A 21890-nucleotide genomic window follows, 5' to 3' on the forward strand; every position below is an offset into this window, starting at 1 on the left:
CCCACATGGTCAAAGTAAATGGACTACCGAAGTGGCCATCCCACCTGTCACAAAATAAGTTGTGCAGCTTAGTTGACCATGCAAAAAAGACACTCCAGTGACCGTGAACAATGCCAGATCGAGATACTTCACGTCACTCAACCAATGCGAGAAAACCACTACCTTAATTCATTCATCAAATCCTGTCGTCGGAAACCCAACCACAGAAACAACAGTCCAACCGCACCAACACACACAGCAGCACTTCCGAACCTACAACATGTATACTATGCGAGTACAATGTCAACATCACCAACAAACCACAACCATCCTGAGGAGCACAGCTGTCAAAGCCGAAGGACCACATGAACATATTTGACAGAAAGGACGTCATCTATAACATACCATGTGAAGATTGTGAAGCGAAATACGTTGGCCAAACACTTAACCACATGGTTAACCGAACACCAACATGCTGTAAGGCAACAAGACAAGTTGTCCTTGGTTGTGGCGCACGCACCCTCATGGAATCAGACAACTATCCTCGTCACAGGATCATAAAGGGTGAACCGTGACATTATCGAGGCCTGGTACTCCTGTGAAAACTCCATCAACCGACACATCGACTTGCATCCAACATGCAAATCACGATGCAATCAATTGCAACATCAACAAAAACAGAAGAGTCATTCAAATACAGGGAAGCCTTATGATTGGCGAGGACGAGGACCAATCCATGTAGTGGGGCGGCTTAGCCCAACTATTCAAAAGAATTGTGCATTTTGTGATACAAGCACCAAATTTGGCACAAATGTACATTAATATGTTGCGAACATTTTCAGATATTGGGCCACTTGAAATTATCTCTTTATGTCCGCCGTATTGGATTTCAAAATGGCCGCCACTTGAAATCTACATTTGCTATTATCTCTTGACGTAATGCAGCTATTGACTTGATTCTGGTATCTAAATGTATGTTTTTGGGGGCAAGGAATCCAATGGTACCATTTTCAACTTAAGATTATCTATCACAGTCTGTTATATAATTTTATTTGAAAATTATCTAGGTAAATATTGGATTCAACACAATACTTTGAAAAGAATGTCTTAGTTATGTAAATGTCTTAGGTATAATACTGACATGTGACATGGTCTCGTATTTGAGGCTAGGTGTACTGGTATCTGAGGCTAGGTATATACCGGTACAGAAGATACGTGTACATAAACAGTGTCATGTTTACAAGTTCAGCATTGCCACAAGTACATGTATGTTGTTGACTCGTCATGTGCAGTCTCCTTCACACACAGAGGGCTGTGCACTGAAGGGCAGCCTTTTTGCACTTGCAAAAAGAGACGGTGGAGCAGTTGGGCTCACTGACAACCCTAGTGCCCTACGTCGCTTGATGGTTGTGGGACCAGAAGTTGCCAGGGTGATCGAAGAATTCCAGGATGGGAACCAACACTGGAGATGGCAAACAGCAGACACACGTCATCATGATCAGACGCCAAGTGTACAGGCCTCATTTGCGAAAGATGTTCGCTCTCTCGTCGGTGTCATAAAGGAGATAGGCAACCTAATCGAGGAGGAGAGTCAGGATGTAGTCAAACTGGACACAAAGGAGATTGCAGATCCTGCTGCTGTGGAGACCGTGATGAATGCCAAGAGGATTGGCCAAGAGCAGTTTGAGGCTTTCACCAGAGAGTGTCTGTTGGACAGAACAAAGGCAGTGGATGCACCCATTCCTCGTAACAAGCTGAAGGTGTTCAGCACTTCCACTCCAAGAAGCCAGAGCATAGATCAGCAACAGCTCGCCTCCATCAAGAATGACCGTGAACTCTTCACACGCCTGTACATTGGCTGCCAGACGAGGGATGGAAACCTTGAGGAGTTCTTTTGTCACGAGAATCAGGCATGTCCTCCTGCATTGTCTGATGGTGGAAGCCTCTGCACTGGTACCAAGAGTGATCTCCTCACATGCTTGGAAGAAGTCTCCGACGCAAAGACAGAGACTCCTGTCACGACCTGTATTGTGCTTGATGGAGCAGCCATCGTCCAGATGCTGAAGCCACTGCATCAAAGAACTTTGAAGAGTATGCACAACAGATATTCATCCCATATATGTCCACAAAGCTGCAAACAGTGTCACGCCTGGATCTGGTCTGGGATACTTCCCTTGCTGATTCACTGAAAGGTAGTACACGTGCAAAGCGGGGACAAGGTGTGCGGAGACGTGTGGTGGCTGCCGCAGCCATACCGGGAAACTGGCAGAACTTCCTACGAGTGGACAGCAACAAGACAGAGCTGTTCAGGTTCCTCTCAGCAGCTCTCATGGAATAGTTTGACCAGGAGGACAAGCAACTCATCATTACTGATGGAGAGGCAGTGCTCAGCAAGCCACGACTGCCAGATCTGACCTCACTCGCCCCATGTAACCATGAAGAAGCTGACAGTCGGATGTTGCTGCATGCATCTCACGCAGTCCAGCATGGACACCATGCAATACTCATCCGGACTGTAGAAACCGATGTTGTGGTGCTGGCAGTGTCCCTGGCACAGGAGTTGCAACCAGAAGACAAACTGTGGCTGGCATTCGGAACAGGCCAGAGTTTCCGATACCTAGCAGCACACGAAATAGCAGCTGGATTGGGACGAGAGAAGGCTCGTGCACTGCCAATGTTCCACGCTCTAACTGGATGCGACACTGTCTAGTTTTCATAGACATGGCAAGAAGACTGCGTGGGCAGTCTGGACGGTACTGCCAGAACTCACTGAGGCGCTGCTGCTGCTGTCCTCTGCACCTCGTGATATACCAGACGATGAAATGCGCATCATCGAGAGGTTCGTGATCCTGTTGTATGATCGAACCAGCAAATGCACAGACATTGACAAGGCCAGGAGGAAACTCTTCGCAAGGAAGAACAATGTGCAGCTCATCCCTCCAATGAAGGCAGCTCTGGAGGAACATGTCAAGAGGGCAGTGTATCAAGGTGGACATGTGTGGGGTCAGATACTGCTGCCAGCACCAGAGCTCCCTCCACCAACCAACTGGGGTTGGTCAAGGACTGGAGAAGGACAGTACACACCTTACTGGACCGGGCTAACTGAGGCAGCTCACAGCTGCATTGAGCTGGTTTCTTGCAAGTGCAAGAAAGGGTGTGTGAGGCGATGCAAGTGCAAAAAAGGCTGCCCTTCAGTGCACAGCCCTCTGTGTGTGTGAAGGGGACTGCACATGACGATGAGTCAACAACATTACATGTACTTGTGGCAATGCTGAACTTGTTAACATGACACTGTTTATGTACACGTATCTTCAGTACCGGTATATACCTAGCCTCAGATACTAGACCATGTAGCATGTCAGTATTATACCCAAGACATTTACAGAACTAAGACATTCTTTTCAAAGTATTATGTTGAATCCAATATTTGCCTAGATAATTTACAAATAAAATTATATAACAGACTGTGATAGATAATATTAAGTTGAAAATGGTACCATTGGATTCCTTACCCCCCCAAAAAAAATACATTTATATACCAGAGGAGTCAATAGCTGCATTACGTCAAGAAATAATAGCAAATGTAGATTTCAAGTGGCGGCCATTTTGAAATCCAATACGGCGGACATAAAGAGAGTTTCAAGTGGCCCAATATCTGAAAAATGTTCGCAACATATTAATGTACATTTGTGCCAAATTTGGTGCTTGTATCACAAACTGCACAACAGGTTTGCTATGCTGCTACACTATGATGCAAACTGTCCCGGATGGAACTTAACGGTGTCACAACCGCACCACTCTCAAAGCCTCTGAGGAAGAGAACTAGTTACCTCCGCCACCGAAGGTGAAGGAGGTTATGTTTTCACCCCTTTCTGTCTGTTTGTGTACAGGGTATTTCAAAAATTGTGGATGGATCCGGATGAAACTTGGTGGACATGTTGGGTGTGTGACAAGGAAGAATTGATTCAATTTTGGTGAAGTTCCGGATCCGGATCTGATCATTTTTGAAGTAATTCTTCACCATTGATAGATTTGGCGAAACCGATATATAGCACGATATCTCAAAAAGTTGTGGACGGATTTGGATGAAACTTGGTGGACAGGTTGGGAGTGTGACAAGGACGACTTGATTCGATTTTGGTGAAGATCCGAGTCTGGATCTGGATACGAGAATTATTTAATTTTAACGATTCTTCACCATCGAGAGATAGGGCCAAAAAACGATATAGCACTGTATTGCATGATATTTCAAAAATGTATTGGCCCCAATATGCTCTCGTGGATCAGGCATTCCGTGCCTGACGTGTGCCCTCTACCGAATGCCCTTCCAGTTTGTTCTCGAAACATCAGGACTTTAAATAAAGAATGCAAATTTGAATTATTTTCTTGCACAGTGTGCCATTCCTTTGTTTTACTAAAATGGATCCTGAGCTGGAAATATTTTGACGTATATGTACTGAATATACATGTATACATATTGTTGTGGATTTTCGCCCGTCCGGCGTGCGGACAACCGCCTTTAGCCCAATTGCGGCCGCGCGCGCCCACCGAACGTGGCAATCTAGTCGCAGCTTCTGGATCAACGTAGAAACCCAGCTACGGGTGTTTTTAACACACCATAAACCAGCCAACTCTTCTGTCCACGCGCTACATGGTCGATGTATCTAATTATTCACGCGGACAGAAATTCTGGGAGTTTATAACTTGACGGGACCTGCACGAAAACGAGCTGCTTAAGCAGCTCGTTCCATATGCGATTGCCGAGCGGTTTTATAATCGCCAAGTCCCGTCAGCCAGTCAGCTAATATTCCGAACTTATAATCAGCCAGCTAATATTCCGAACTTATAATCAGCCAGCTAATATTCCGAACGCATCATGGCAGTCAATGGCAGAAAGTGACACAACGAGCAGGTTAACATTCAAAAATGGGGACATTTATTTCAAATGCACATATGCAATGAATAGGGGAATGGGACAGGACACGAGCAAAAATCCTACAGCCGAGTTCTATCATGTAATGTACAGGCACTTAAGTTTGTTACTTACGGACAAGGCGCCATAGACTTTCATGCAAAACCCAAGAAAGAAAGAACAGGCTCGTAAGCCTTTATTATTTGCTTGGAGTCGGGATGACTGAAGGGGCTCCGAGAGACCGAGCGGGCTACCTGGCCACCCTAGTGGCGACCCCCGGTGTCTTTGCCCGGACCCCCGAGCTCCGACTGGCTCCCTTGGTCGTCCGGCCTCTACTGCGGCCTGGTCAAGCCGACGACACGCTGGAGGAGTGAATGGGTCTCGCCGGCGAACCCCCATCGAACCAACTGGCCAAACTCCAAACTCTCCAGCTCTCGTTGGGGCGACTCTCCACTCCCAACTCCCACCGACTCCGAGCTCCCTACACCGACTCAACTCTGGCGCTCTCCACACCGATTCAACTCTGCTCTCGGCCAGCGAACGCGGCTTTTTATCGCCGTCGGGGCATTCACCCCTCCCTTCCCAGCGTGCGGGGGGAAATTCCAGGAGTGATCGGCTTGGCTCTTTAGTTGTAATAACAGTCATCCGTGTTTACGCCGTTCTGAGGGACCCGCCCCAACCGTCATTTCTGTTTCCTTCTTCGGTGGCTTTCTGGGAGTGGTGTTTTTGTTTGTGGAGGAGGGTCGCTGTGTTGTGGAGATTGACGAGATTGTTAGAGTTCTTTATTTGAAATAAAGGATAGAACAGAATAACGGCTAACGCAGAGATGCACAGCCCGGCACACAAATAATTCCCGTTATACATTGGTGGGGAAATCTAACCTGGAACAAACACTTACCGAAATAACTGACCTCTGGGGAACCTGAATGGTGATCTGTGAATTTCCACAACCGTAACAATATAAAGTAGGCTCGCCCCTAATGCTGAGTTTCCACATCGTGATTTCACTCTATCGCAGTTGAAGTCTCATGGTTAAACATTTTGATCGCGGGATGGGTCCCTTGCTCTATGGCGGTCTGGCACGAAAAACATACAACACTGCATCTCCGTCTCACCTCACAGCCCTACACTGCCCTCCATCGCAAACTCAGTTGCTCTTTCGATACTGTGCCGCACGGACTGTTTCCCGTGATATTGAGTGTTTTCGTTTTTGCAAGTCTTTTCACTGTGGGGTGTTCGTGACAGTAAATAGTTAAGAAGAAGACGAACATGTTGTGTTTTTCTGAAATAAGGCAAATGAAACATTATAAAATATTCTTGAAAGCTTTGAAAGTAAAATGCAAATTAATTCAAAATGAGGAATGTTGGTTCAATTGCAAGGTCGTGAGAAAGGAAGAGATAAAGAATGAGCCAAGGAAGAAAATAAGAGGCAGAATGAGTTCTGATTTCCCCCTCGCCCAACTGAGCAAAAATCGTTTGTTTTGAAGCGAGGAGGGGAAATAAGAGAAAGATGAGGAGTGTGGAAGAGAACACTTGGGATAAAGCCAAATGAAGCACATATCTTTAGGAGGTTTTCACAAATCTTCATGGAAAAGTTATTGAAAATCCAAGTGTGAGATGGATGCGGTCATGGCACCTCATACAGAGGTCTATAAGGAAATGCAGAAAAAGATCACCTCCTTCTTCTCAAAGTCTGACGACTTGACAATCCTCGGCCAGGGACGTCGACGTCATCTCAATAAACAACAATGCCCTCCATAATCACAATCAAAAGTAAGTACGATTTTAAATGTTTTTCATTTATCCTCGTTTAGTTGAGGCAAAAACTCGATAAATTTGAGAGTCGGTTCCACGAACCCCATTTTTCTCACAAGGTCTAAACGTTATGCATTGTGGTTTTGCCCAACGCTGGGTTTTTCCAAGAACGTAAACCCGTGAATGAGGAGGGTCTGCTGTGGATATATATATATATATATACTGATAGACAGGGTGTTCCAAAAAGATTTGGACAACTTTGGTTGTCAATATATTTTGTACCATAAATAATAAAACAATAAGCGTTGTTTTATTTGATACAGAACCTCAAAGTTTTCTTCATCTTCAGGTCTGGGTGTTTAATGTAAAAGAAAATGGCGACTCCACAGGAGAAAGCTCAGCGCGTCGAATGAGTCATCAAGACGAGATCCGACACGCAGGTACAGCGTAATTTCCGTACAAGGTATGGAAGGAATCCACCATCATGGAACAGTATCAGAAAATGAGTGGTACAAGAGCTTTAAAGAGACTGGAAGTTGTCAGAAACAGAAAAGTACAAGTGCACAGACAATATCAATAACAATGTTTAACAGACAATAGCAATTCAAGCCAAATGCATCAACTGGAGAGTTCATAGAGCACGATATCCCATGCAGTGTTCAAGTCTATACTGTATTTACATCTCAACAGAATGATATTGTTACGGCCGGGAGTCGGCCGCCAACCGACCGCTCTGACGGAGCCACAAGTCGAGTCGGCCCGACCGATCGCCCGGAATATAGATCGCCGCCCGGATAAGTCTGAGCGACGGGTCCTTGTACAAGAACCGAAATATGCCAATGGGCAGATCACGTGGGGTAGGGTTGATTGCCAATCTTCAATGTACCTAAATACCCACGTGATCCAACTACCGGGGTATTCCACCCTCGACGGAACTCATACGGAACAAACCACCAAGGCGAGCCTGTCCCGTGCACGATTCCGAGCGGCTTAATCGCCGAGAACCGTCGGTCCAAATGTCCCCCTTTTACGTCAAACCAACGGCTTTCTAACTACCAATACACGAAATGCTCAGTCAATGAAAGAATCGACACGACGAGCTGAAAACATTTAACAATTGGGGTATTTATTAATAATAATGGGGAATTAGGGAAGCGCGCAAGAGCAGTACTATACCGACTTTACGAAATGCGATGCAAACATTTACAGCACACAAAGAACAACAATTTCCGACTTATTAGACAGGCCCACAGACACACGTACGCACACACACACCCAAGAAATGGTGGCAGAGGCCTTTAATAACAAGCTCCAGCTCGGAGGACAGGTGAGCTGAAACCCAGAACCTATCTCGAACCTCTCCACCTCGTGTGGTCTTCAAGTTGTTCGGACCCAGGCTCCAGCGAGAGTGAGCTGGATCCAATCGCAGTGAGCCACGATCCTTCCCCAGCTCCCGTGAATGCTCCCGCGCTTCTCAACACGTGCTGGTGAGACGAGGCGCCGATCCTTCCCGTCGATGCGTCGCTTCCCCGAGGAACCACCTCCAAGAAGAGGTCGATGAGTCGCACCAAGCCGGGAACCAAACGGAGAACAAAGAGCTCCACGAACCAAGAAGAAGAAGCCACCACTCGCAGCTCGAGCCGAGCAACCGGCTCAACTCTCTCCCCAACAAAGCAGCTCTCGAAGAAGTCTACCGAGCCAAGCAGAAGCGAAGGCCCACTGAACCACCAAAGCAAAAAGCTTCCTCCCGAGCCAGGCTGCAGCTGAAGCTCACTGAGCCAGCCAAAGCAAAAAGCTTCCGAAGGCCTCAACCCTAACCCAAGCCAAACAGGACCCGAAGGTCTGCTGAACGACTACCCTCAACTCCCTTCTCCAACTCCAAACACAAAGAAAGAATCTTTTCCTTATCCTCTTTCGCCCTTCCCCCGCTCCCGGCATGACTCATGCCCTCGTGCTCCACCCCCGCTCAACCACGGGTGGGAGGGAGTTGTTGACATCATGAATCACGGGACGGCAGGATTCTTCTTCCTCTTCACAGAAGAGGGGGGAGGGACGTCTCCATTGTTTCGTTCCCCAACTATTAAATCGATCAGCAGCGCATCTAATCGATTTCTAAACATTTAAACAATGGAAGGTGAGCTATCGAGGGAACAAGCACTTATCGACATAGCTGACTAAAGGAACCTGTATGTTGTGTGCAATCAAATTCCAAATTCGTAACAATATTAAACATAGTTTAAAAAAAAAATTGTTTTGTGGAAGTTTAGCACTGTAGAAGCAGTTCATGCAATCACCCTTATTATCCACCACCTTATTGAATACGTCCAAGTACTGCTAAACGCAAGAGTTTTGCGAGCGACAAGAAGGTGATGTGTGTTCTGCAATGTTTAAGTGAATAATATAAATTAATTGTGGAATTTATTGCCGTTTACTGCCATTTTCACACCACCCTATCAAACACATTTCAATTCAAGCCTGGTGTGCGTGTCCTTTATGTCGTCCTTAAAAACAATAGGTTTCCCATTTGCCAGACTAGTTTAGAGGTACTGTATGTGTCACTCACCTTTGACTTATCGAGTCTGGGTTTGAATCCATTTTCCTTCTGAATGCCGCACATGGCTGCAAGTTGCATCATTTACGAGGGGCACTGTGATATCGATGAAAGCAATTTGTAATTTGTTCAGGGTGCCGGCAATAGCATGCCTGGTCATCATGAAGGACGCCGTGGGAACTTTAACATTCACCAACTAATGCCGGCAGAGGAACAGCGCGCGCACGCACACACGCACACGCACACGTACGCGCGTCGATGAATCACCCTGCCTGTGAAACACCAGGTCGACAGTTTATAGCTGTCAGGATTTAAACCAAGGTGAGACGGCACGGAGGTGAGAGTGTGTACCTGGAGACAGTTCAATTCTTGACTTCGGTGTTTCGCGTGCAGGGCGATGCTTCGGTCTGTGCACCGTCCATTGGATGGACGTTAAACTGGACGGCTCATCTGCCAGCTCTGAGGACATTGGTCGACGTTACAAAATCCCATGGTGTCTTTTGCGAAGAGTAGTCATATTATCTCTTGTACCCTGAAAAGAAAAAGGAAAAAAAAAAAAAACACAAATTCCTGCCACCTTCAGTCGAGTATCCTGCGACGGAGTGACGATCTGTACAAACCTGGTTTCTAACTTTGAAACGTTTCTCATCTCTCGACTCATTCCCCCTCCCCAAGGCTGGTAGTTGCACCCCAAGCACAATCTTAGTGATACGTCTTTTGCCCACACCACTTTCTTGCAGATATTCTATTTATTATTTAAATAATATCAAACAACTGAATACCAATCTGACCAAATGCAATGCCCCATGACAGTCAGCTGGGTAGAGAGTTGTGGTTTGCATAGTCTTTACGGACGACACCGTTTCATGGAATAGAGACAGCGGCCTGCCTGGGGATACCACACAACCTTATCTGTCCCCGAGTACAAATCACATACTGGCTAGGATGAGCTGCTGCTCAGTAGTCTTGGACGCAGACGTCGGCAAGAAATTGAGGTCCAACAAGGCAAGCTGCAAAGACAATGAAGGTGAGGATGTGGTCACGAATCAAACACCGTGGTCCACAATTACTCGGCATCAAAACAGGTTTGGATTTAAGACCAAATACAGACAATAATAATAATAATAATAAATCTATAATTCCAGCTGTGTGTGTGTGTGTGACCACTGTTTCTCGACAACCACCGGTCCGATCTAATTTAAACTTGCCAGGTATATTGCTGGGGACCTGAGTATGTGCCTTTTCAAGGTTTGATATTAATTGGACAAGTGGTTCCCAAGTTATGGCCATTTATTTACCAAACCAATGGGAAGACACGTTACTGCGCAGGCGCGGCCGATGGGGAAGAGAACCTCAGCCGCGTTCTCCATTACAGGTTACAACGTACGGACTTCCGGATAGTGATGACTTACTGTATTCTAATTATTTCTCGATTTCTTATGCGCATTTAGAGATAAACACAATGCCCCAATCCAGTCGTCGTTTACAAAAGCGAAGGAACGGCCTGTGTGGTTGTTTGAAAGTGTTTTTTTTTTTTGCATGTATGGGCACGTGAGAGTGAAGGAACAGCCTGTGTGGTTGTTTCTGGCACGCGGTTTGAAAGTTTTTGTTGTTGTTGTTGCATGTACGGCCACGTACGGACACGCACTCGTAATAATAATAATAATAATAATAATAATAATAAAAATTATAATAATGAGCCATTGCTTTCGACGTAAATTCTGCGCAGGACACGTGTCCCCGTATGTAGAGCAGGTCGAAGGTTTCGTGCACTTTCCAACAACCAATATTGGTTCGCAGGCGCCAGCAGTGACCACCATTTTCGTTGTGTCTGTGACTCTCCAGAGCAGAGCTCCGTGACGTTTGATGCGATCTTGATGAAACTTGGACACAAGCTAGATATCATGGTCTGGTTGTGCGTTTTTGCACGAGGGGCGTTCCACGCCCCTTGTGGGCGGAGCCACGCCAACTTGAACTTTTTTATTTATTTATTTTTCTCGATTTTTTTCTTCTCGCAATTTCATTTCCTAGAAGCTGTGCGTAATGTCCATAAGTACAACATATAAAAAATCCGATTTGATCAATTTTGATGGAAGAGAGGTTTTTACGGTAGGGCTTCCTCAATAATGTCGGCGATTGTTCACTTCACAGGAAGACTGCATGGACTGGGTATAGAACCAGCAAGAGTCACGGATATCCGCACGTCGTGTCTCCCTACGAGAGGTAAACTCGCAGCCCGCGCACAATCATCGAAGTGAACGTTTTAATGAAGGAACACCGCAAGTAATGGCTCGAATCCCATGTCGCTGTTGTTCGCACAGTGACGCGATGACGCAGCACTACCGAACCAAGAGCCTCGCGGGATTCGAACCACACACAAACACACACACTCGCCTTGAGCCGGTCCAACAACTCCTCGCACTTTGCCAGGCTCGGGATCTTCTTGTCCCACTCCGCCTTCAATTGGTTGTGCGTTCTCTCCACCTCACGAATCTCACAGTCGGCCATGCTTTTGGCTTCGGTAACAAAAAAAAATTTTCTTCAAAGATTTCTTCTTCCTTCGAATGTAAAAACGTTTCTTATTTATAAATGAACCCTGTAGGCCAAATAAAAAATTACAATCAAGTATAATGAATAATTTGTGAGGGGATTTGACAACCGACAAATCAATTTTTGGAAAAAAAAAAATCAAGCTCAAGTCACTACTACTAACGATAACGACATGACCGACATAAACTGGTAAATTATGGAGGCGAACGTTTGTGTTCTTTACCTCAATAATCGCATGAAAATAAGACGGCACAATAATTACAAAATAGACCTCACTACAGCAGTGGATTATTTACACTAAACACTGTTTCTGTAATAAATAAGTTATAACTTGCCGAATGTGCAAACGAACAGTTCACCGAATCCCCCGAGGGTACAGAGACGTTCCGTGGTTTTGTGTGATTAGATACACACCACGAGGAGCGATCCACATGAGATGCGCATCAGCTTGTAGGGTGCTCGCCAAGCGGCTTAAGCACTCATGCAAGCACTCCAACGAAACGGTTGATAAAAAGGAACTGCAAGCGACGGCAAACTTATCGATAATGCAACGCACACCTCGACTCGCTCACTCTGCTCTCCATTCACTCTCAAGGAATGTCCCCTCGTCATTCGTGTTATAAGAGTGGATAATGCATCGGGATACTGAGACACGTTTTCTTGCTCCGCCATGAGGGTCCGTTGGACCTTTTCCCCATTCGTCATCTCGCTGTGCGAGGAAACTTATATGGCGGTGTATAAGCGGTAGTTAGTTACATGGTGCATTACACGAGTTTGTTTCCGTCACGACTGGTAAACACCCTTTTTAAATTCAGATAAGTATGACACCGTCGGATCGGAATTCGGGAAAGATTTTAATGATCTTAATGAAAAAACATACATTATTTGTACATCCAGTGATGTTTGATTTCAGTCTTTACAAAATACAGGACAAGGTGTAATGGAGACCGACGTGCTGGACATGTTTTCTGCTCTCGGGTGAGTGAAACAAACACAAACACGAACATAAAGATATTTTCAGTTCGTAATATATTTGAGCTTTGAGTCTCGTGCTCTTTCTTACACCTGAAGGTTTTATTTTAAAATAACCTGAACAAGGGAATTGTACCGGACGGGTTCGAACCGACCAGCGGACCGCTTCTTCATATGATGATTCCACTGGATTTGTCTTCACACACGAACACGAGTTTCTTTCGGGACAAAACCGCTCATTCCCAACGACCACAACAGCGGGCCCTCCACGAGACCATTACCGCTCTCCTACCCCCCCCCCCCTCCACGGGGCCATTACCGCTCTCCTACCCCCCCTCCACGGGGCCATTACCGCTCTCCTACCCCCCCCCTCCACGGGGCCATTGGGGCTCTCCTACCCCCCCCCCCTCCACGAGGCCATTGGCGCTCTCCTACCCCCCGTCCCCCTCCACGAGGCCATTACCACTCTCCTACCCCCCCCCCTCCACGAGGCCATTACCGCTCTCCTACCCCCCCCCTCCACGAGGCCATTACCGCTCTCCTACCCCCTCCACGAGGCCATTGGGGCTCTCCTACCCCCTCCACGAGGCCATTGGGGCTCTCCTACCCCCCTCCACGAGGCCATTGGGGCTCTCCTACCCCCCTCCACGAGGCCATTGGGGCTCTCCTACCCCCCCCTCCACGAGGCCATTGGGGCTCTCCTACCCCCCCTCCACGAGGCCATTGGGGCTCTCCTACCCCCCGTCCCCCCCTCCACAAGGCCATTACCACTCTCCTACCCCCCTCTCCACGCGGCCATTACCGCTCTCCTACCCCCTCCACGTGGCCATTGGGGCTCTCCTACCCCCCTCCACGAGGCCATTGGGGCTCTCCTACCCCCTCCACGAGGCCATTGGGGCTCTCCTACCCCCTCCACGAGGCCATTGGGGCTCTCCTACCCCCTCCACGAGGCCATTGGGGCTCTCCTACCCCCCTCCACGAGGCCATTGGGGCTCTCCTACCCCCTCCACGAGGCCATTGGGGCTCTCCTACCCCCCGTCCCCCCTCCACAAGGCCATTACCACTCTCCTACCCCCCTCCACGAGGCCATTGGGGCTCTCCTACCCCCCCCTCCATTACCGCTCTCCTACCCCCCCTCCACGGGGCCATTACCACTCCTACCCCCCTCCACGGGGCCATTACCACTCCTACCCCCCCCTCCACAAGGCCATTACCACTCTCCTACCCCCCTCCACGAGGCCATTGGGCTCTCCTACCCCCCCCCCACCATCCACGATACCGGTGCCATTAATCCCTCCCCTCCCCCCGCCTCCGCACAAGGACAATGCCGTTTCTCCCCCCTCCTTTTCATGAGACCAATACCGTTCACCCTCCCCCATGAAGCTAATGGCCATTGTCCTCCATACCCCCCGATACAAGGCCAATGCCGTTTCTCTCCCCTCCCCTCATGAGACCAATACCGTTCACCCCTCCCCCCCATGATGCTAATGGCCATCGTCCTCCATACCCCCCGCAAGGCAGCAATGCCAGTTGTCCACCCTCCCCTCCAATGGGGCTCGTGCACCCTCTCCCACAGGGCCAATGGGGCTCGTGCACCCCCTCCCATGGGGCCAATGGGGCTCGTGCACTCCCTCCCGCGGGGCCAATGGGGCTCATGCACCCCCTCCCGCGGGGCCAATGGGGCTCGTGCACCCCCTCCCACGGGGCCAATGGGGATCGTGCACTCCCTCCCGCGGGGCCAATGGGGCTCGTGCACCCCCTCCCGCGGGGCCAATGGGGCTCGTGCACCCCCTCCCGCGGGGCCAATGGGGTTCGTGCACCCCCTCCCGCGGGGCCAATGGGGCTCGTGCACCCCCTCCCGCGGGGCCAATGGGGCTCGTGCACCCCCTCCCGCGGGGCCAATACTGCTCATCCACACCACCACCCCCCCCCCCCCCAGGACTCTAACCTTGACTAGATGATCAAAGGGAATGAAGAGCCAGTCTTGCTCGTGAAAGCTCGTGTTTATCTGCATTGGCGGAGAAGTTGAGCTATAGATTTAAATCATTTGGATGTTGAGGCACGGTAATCCCTTGGAGAGGAAGGAGAAACTGACGTTTTACAGGCAATTAACCCTTCTCCTTTGTCTCTTGTTCCCCAAAATCAGAAAGATTGGCTTCCCTTCCCTTCCCTTCGCACGGTGGTTAGCTGACATTGATCATCATTCTGTTGATTCAAAATCCAATGTTTTTCTTCCTGTTCACCAATGCAGATAGACATCAGCCTTCACGAGTAAGACTATTGGGGCGTTCCATGTCAAGTGTACACATTTTTCAGCAAAATTTTGACACATCTCAGATTTCACTCCTTTTTTGTGCAAATGTTTGTATCCACGGTAAAACATTGTGACAATTTTCATACCTGGGGGCCCATCGGGGCCCATTTTACGCCCCCCCCCAAATTTGGGTGCCCCCTGTTAACCCACAATCTTCCAGTGGCCATATCACAGGTTGTAGTGGTCCAATTTGGATGATCTTGGTATCAAAATGCTCGTAAAAGCGAGATCTTTCGAATCGCGTAAAGTAAAATCACTCCGAAAGAGTAATTCAAAAAGTTATAGTTTGGGGCGCCCTTTGACCTTGGGCCCCCGCCCCCCAACCAAACCGATGGTCCCAATTTTTTTCGTGTGAGAATACCCCTTCATATACTCCAACACCTCAGCATAAATTAAAATGGGATCTCAATGGGTTCAAGTGTGATGATGGTTTTATTGTTCGGGTCCACATATCACTAATTCTTGATTTGACATTGGGCGACGTTTGCCGTCATCGTTCCAATGACGTCACCTGCTGGCAGGTGACTTTATGTCTGAAATTGACAATCATCATCTCTGGACTATTTTTTATATATATATATATATATATATATATATATATATATATATATATATATATATATATATATATATATATATATATATATTTTGCATCATTTGCGAAAAATTATTCTTCCTATTGTGTCTATTGATTTTTAAGTGTACATTTTTTGTATAACCATCATCGAATTAAGTTAATGGGCTAATCTCAGTTTTTGCATATATTGCAGTAAGCATGGCGACTGAAGATGGAAAGGAATTCCGAAAATACTGTTGCGATCCATTCAGCTGCCATAAACGAAACAACAAAAATATCTTCGCAATGTGTCAAATGATATGTTGATGAAATTTTCTTCAAAGGTGAAAAAAGATGACAGACTTTGTACTTCGTGCAGAAAAAAAACTCAGTTGTCACCAGAGCGTATTGAAGAATCATCTTCGACCAGTTCGAAATTATCATCAGAAGGTACTATCGAAGGCATTGCAGAATCTATTTCGACAGATGAGGACGAGGAGGTTTTTGAGTGAGAAGCAGAAGTTGACCTATTAAACCAGTCGTTATCGATGATAGGCGAAAGCCCATTCGACAAATGAAAGGCAGAAAGGAACCCAGGGTACGTTCCTAAAAAGCGAAGTAAAGTGGAAGATTCTGTGCGAAAGTAATTGAACTAGTTGCTGGACCAAGCACTGCGGAGAAAACACAAAATACAGCGTCAAAATGTGATGAAAACTGCATGCCAGAGGTGATCAAAAGCCTGAAAGAAAAATACGTTGTTTCGAGCCGTTCAGAGCAAATACGTATACTGACAATATTTGCTCGGAATATGAGCATCAGAGGGATGATGAGTGAATTCAGTTGCTCCCAAACAATGGCTGTGCAAGCCAAAAATTTAGAGAAAGAAAATGGTATGCTATCATATCCAAATCCCAAACAGGGTAAAATATTGCCTGACTAAGTGAAACCTGCCATAACCTAATTTTACCGAAGTGATGAAGTCAGCCGAATAATGCCAGGAAAAAGGACTGTGTGGTAGTCAGGAGTGAAGATGGAAAAGACAAAATTCAAAAGCGCCTGGTACTAAACAATCTCAAGGAACTGTTTCAGTAATTCAAAGAGAAGAACCCTGGCTTGAAAGTTGGATTTGCGAAGTTCGCCATGCTCCATCCCTCGGAGTGTCCTGACCGGTTCAGGCGGTACACACAGTGTATGAGTATGTACGATACATCAAAATGTGAAACTCATGATGTTTGGTTCCAAAATGCCACAGATAGCCAAACTTCCTCGCTATCATCATGTGATAGCACGCATGGTTTGTAATCCAGCACAACCGGCATGTTATTTCAGAACTTGTGAAAGTTGCCCATCAATTGAAGACTTCAAAACCGAGATACTGAGTGCTTATGAACGAGAGGATATTGATGAAATTCAGTTTAAACGGTGGACATCCACTGACAGATCTGAACTGAGCTCCATGGTCCTGCCTTTGGAAGAATTCATTAATCAATTCTGTGAACGTGCGGTGAAATTAGTGAGACACGATTTCATTGCCAAGGCCCAATCTCAGTTTCTGAAAAATAAGAAAGACAAAATCGGTGAAGGAGAATTTGTCATTATTGGAGACTTCTCGAAGAACTATTCGTTTGTCGTACAGGATGCGGCCCAAGGATTCCATTGGAACTGCTCTCAAGCGACAATTAACCCCTGGGTTTACTATTTCAAATCGGACGATGGCAAATTAAACCACGATTCGTTCACGATTATATCAGAATGCAATACTCATGACATGTCAGTCCACCTATTCCAAAGAATGCTCATTGAACACTTGAAATCTAGCTTTGGAAATGTAAAGAAACTTTACTATTTCTCAGACGGTTGTGCTGGCCAATATAAGAATTGCAAAGCCTTCATAAACCTATGTCGTCACAAATCACAGTATGGCATTTTTTTGCCACAAGTCATGGCAAGGGCCCTTCACATTGCGTGGGAGGTACAGTCAAACGAGAAGCAACACGTGAGAGCCTGCCTTGACCTTACGACAGTCAAATTATTTCTCCAAAAGATCTTTTTGCCTTTGCTGAAAATGGTTTGAATGAAATGAAGTTCGGTTACAGGATCCAAGAGGCGTATGACGAGAAAGAACGAAATCTGGAAGAAAGGTTAAAAACGGCCAAAAACTTCATGCTTTTAACCCTATTTCTGAAACTGCTCTTCAAGTACGCGAATTCAGCCTAAGCGAGGAACACCGTATCGAGTCAGCTATTTCAAAATCTACACCAACTTTTAACGGGAAACTCTCAGGTTATGTCACAGTGCACTATGATGGAAAATGGTGGCTTGCCTGCATCATGGAAGCCTTTCAGGACACTCATGAAGTGAGAGTGAATTTTCTTCATCCAAACGGGCCCGCAAATAGTTTCTTTTGTCCTGACATTGAAGATCACTGCATTTTAGACATTTCTGATATACTTCTTTCCGGAGAACCAAAAACAGCTACAGGTAGGACCTACACAACAATCAGTAAAAAAAGAAACACAGCTGTCAAATAAAACATTGGTTGGCAAAAAATCTTGACTATAATATGCTCGGAAAAAACTTACTCATACTAGTATCACTTCCAGTTCCTGCATGTGCATGTGGAAAATGTATGTACAATATACTGATATAGTGTATTGGAAATCATGTGTTCAAATATTGTGCTATGTATTGTGTGTCCGGCACCCGAGTCCCCGAACAATAAAACCATCATCATACTTGAACCCATTGAGATCCCATTTTCATTTATGCTGAGGTGTTGGAGTATATGAAGGGGTATTCTCACACAAAAAAATCGAGACCATTGGCTAACAGCTTGGCTGGGGAGCGGGGAGGTCAAAGACCCCAAGGTCAAAGGGCGCCCCAAACTATAACTTTTTGAATGACTGTTTCGGGGTGATTTTACGTTATGCGATTCAAAAGATCTCGCTTTTACGAGCATTTTGATACCAAGATCAGCCAAATCGGACGACTACAACCTGTGATATGGCCACTGGAAGATTGTGGGGCAACCGGGGGCGGCAAATTTTGGGGGCCCCTAAAATGGGCCCCGATGGGCCCACAGGTCTAAAAGTTTGTATTTTGAGTTTTTTCACCCAAGTGAATAAATGACCAACATATGGGGAGAAAATGAGGTATTAGTGTTGGGAGGGTGTGTACTTGGAATCCCCCTATTTCATCTCTCCCACCATTACAAGTTATTTTTAAAAGTTGTAGTTGATGAGTATCTTCGATGCAACATTTTTTTTGTCATGCAAGTTAAACTTATCGATATTCAATGCTGTGTACATTCTGCTTCATTCACCTCCATTTGATGCATATTTTGTGAGACGTACTTTGCCGTCACTTTGTTTTCAGACGCCTCAATAATGTTCAGTGATGAATGAATAGAAGTTGTGATGCTGTTTGTTTGTATTTTTATCCCTGTCTCACGTAGTGAACGCTGGCTCAAAGGGAGCTCTGCGTTGTTTTTCTTCTTCTTGTTCTTCTTCTTGTTGTTGTTCTTCTGGTGAAGACAAAACCTTTAGGACTCGACTCTTTTATATACAGGATCCGGATCTCCTTAAATACTAAACACCTGTACACATCCTCGCATTGAGGGTGCCTTTTGACAGCATCCATGATGAACTTTTAAATATATTCGGACATTTGCTTTAAAGTTTCGAAAAGTTCACGTTACTATTTAAAGATTATTCCATTTAATGTGTTGTAATTTCGTAAATACACTATTTTCTCGTCATGAACAGGAGCCTCCATGACGGGTCTCGCTATTGGCTCCATCAAGGCACGTGACGAAATATCGGAAGTTGTTGTTATTGCCTTTAGGACGCGGCTCTTGGACACATTTGTCCTTGTTTTTCCACAGATACTCAGATGTAGCTGGAGACGAGGAGGCCCTGGAGAAGTTTGTGACCGGAGGTGCTGAGAGCCCAAAGTTTACGGGTCATTGTGCCCGCATGGTAGCAGAACTCCGGATGCTGAGTTCACTGGAGGAAAGCCTAACGGCTACAAGTAGTAAGTTGGCTGCGGAGCACGACTCGTAGAGTCATTTGAGTAAGCTACTCTGCATATCTCAATTCGGGTCATTTGTCTAATACCCCACAATTTTCCTCTGTTGATTTAACTTTGCCGCAATGTATTGGCCTGGCTGGATAGCCTGGAGGTACGCACTTGCCACTAAGCTGTCTAGCCAGGGTTTGAATCCCGATCCAGTTATAAACTGTGAACATTCATCAATGTCTGTGACATCCCTCGGATGGACGGTAAACGAGTGTCCCATCTACTGGCATTAGTTGGTGCACGCTATCGATCCCCACGGTGTCCTCCGCGTGGAGTACGTGAGCTATCGCTGGCACCATGGACAAATTCCAAATTCCTGCCATGATTTCCTCCGTCGGAGTTTTGACCCATCCAGGATTCTAACCCGAGCTATAGAAACGGCTTCGACAGCACCGACGCTCTGTATCGAGCATGGTTCATGATCTAATCTGACAATTAATTACATTTAGTAATTGGTTGTATTCTAAAGCAGCAAGTCCAATTGCGATGAGGTGCATCACCCCCCGCCCCCCCTTTTGCTGCAAATGAATCAGGATGGTGAATCTGGGTATGTTAGACCCCATTGGAGACCAAACCCCACATTCATCAGTTCAATAGCGAGCCAACTGAGCCATTGTAAAGTTCCTGCACACGCACCTGGTTTTGCCGCACCCTTGAGCTGTAATACCACGTGGAACTTGTCGTCACAGTAATTCTCCAGAGAAAGCAGCGATGATGTGTTTTCATTTCCGCCATAAAATTGAAGAGCAATCGGTGTATTTTAGCTTCCACGAAGGCGCAACATCGGTACTTCACAGCTCCCAACGTCGGATTGCAAACCCCAATGCGTCGTGTCATTGTTTGAGTGACAACGTTGCTTCCTCATTGCTGTTGTGAAACGCGTTGAATCGCAGTTTCCATGAACAGGTGCCGAAGAGGCCGAAACTTTCCAGTTGGAGGTGAGTGGACTGCTGGCTGAGATGCATTGTCCGTACGAGACCCTCACTTCCGGAGACGTGGCAGAAAGGCTGACGAGTCGGGATGCCCGCATCAAGCTACTGTGTACGTATGCAAGTGTTTTGTTTTGCTCATCAGGATTGCCTCCCTCATTCATTGACTGCATTTATAAGTATTTACAGTCACTTTTCTTTCACCATCATAGATAACACAGCATTATCTTTTTCGGCTTCAATTAGATACCGCCATAAAATGTTCTGAGTCTTTGTTGCAGTTGTTTGTGGTTTTTTTTTTACATCAGGATTTAAGCTCGGATTGTACAACAACGAATTGGGATCCAATGTTGCGCTAAATATTTGTACTTGAACTATTCATGGGCTTTCATTTGAAAATCTAACCTTTTGTGGCCTTACAAGAAAGCTACAACAAGAACAACAACAAAAAAACACTCCTTTAGCATCTTCAGATGCATAGGGCTGCCGAGGCAGTTTTTCCTTGGCTAGGGGGGGGGGGCACAATCCTGGATAGGTCCCCACTCCGACACTGGACACTCAAATGGCTCTTTCTTCTCAGTAAGCTGTTACTCATTTTGCCGACCTCGGAAGGATGACAGGCTGAATTAACCCACGTGGTGTTATTTTAACGGCGCGATAGGGATTCAAACTCAGGACACAGCCACCGTAACCATTAAACCAACACCAGGCCTCTTATAAGAATGTTCCATACATTAGCCAGTTTTCACACTGATTGGACTTTGTTTTTATGCCACCAGTGTTTTTGGCTTCAGAACTTCAAGCCGCCCGCATACTGGCCGCCAGGAACAGGACCCCTTCGGAGACCACCCTTCCTACGCAGAATGATATTGAAAAGTTAGCCTCCTGCTTGGAACTGAGTGATGTCTCCTCCAAAAACACTACGTCAGCACTTGAGAGGATTCGCCTTAAGGTGTGGGTCTTTAATTTGCCTTACAGATAATGTCCATTAACTACAGGTACTTCATTAATAAAATAAAAAAAACGATTCCAACATTATGAATGTGTCTGCTCCTTTATCCTCCTCCTCTTCAACCATGTCCCTCCCCATATATGAATCCCATAGATCCAAGACAGCCTCCCACAGGTTCCTACAGATTGTTTGGGGAAACCCCTCTTGAAGGAGACTTTGAGCAATGATCAGTGGGTGAGTTATCTCCAAATTTTCTATTTATGCAGAATGGTATATCAAAGTATATGTGCCTGTTTGTGCATGCTTTTGTACTTTCTTTTCGCATAAACTTGTATTATATTCG

General features: G+C 46.3%; 2 protein-coding genes across 2 annotated transcripts in view; one reads left to right on the plus strand and one right to left on the minus strand.

Annotated features, from left to right (window-relative positions):
* The window catches only part of PSMD8 (proteasome 26S subunit, non-ATPase 8), a 51396-nt gene extending 39554 nt beyond the window's left edge, over positions 1–11842 (minus strand). Inside the window, exons 1-2 of the mRNA XM_085869437.1 lie at positions 11592–11842; positions 10135–10207 (exon numbers count right to left, since the gene is read on the minus strand). Of these exons, the coding sequence (XP_085725563.1) occupies positions 10135–10207; positions 11592–11705 (187 nt within the window). The 5' untranslated portion in view covers positions 11706–11842. The remainder of the gene's footprint in view (positions 1–10134; positions 10208–11591) is intronic.
* A 742-nt stretch (positions 11843–12584) lies between these two features.
* LOC147032114 (protein FAM98A-like) overlaps positions 12585–21890 on the plus strand; it is a 34085-nt gene continuing 24779 nt past the window's right edge. Inside the window, exons 1-5 of the mRNA XM_085869436.1 lie at positions 12585–12725; positions 19473–19621; positions 20573–20707; positions 21375–21547; positions 21701–21781. Of these exons, the coding sequence (XP_085725562.1) occupies positions 12688–12725; positions 19473–19621; positions 20573–20707; positions 21375–21547; positions 21701–21781 (576 nt within the window). The 5' untranslated portion in view covers positions 12585–12687. The remainder of the gene's footprint in view (positions 12726–19472; positions 19622–20572; positions 20708–21374; positions 21548–21700; positions 21782–21890) is intronic.

Source organism: Eptatretus burgeri, chromosome 2 (assembly GCF_056783735.1).
Source record: "Eptatretus burgeri isolate ZD-2024b chromosome 2, Ebu_testis_v1, whole genome shotgun sequence".
Lineage (NCBI taxonomy): Eukaryota > Metazoa > Chordata > Myxini > Myxiniformes > Myxinidae > Eptatretus > Eptatretus burgeri.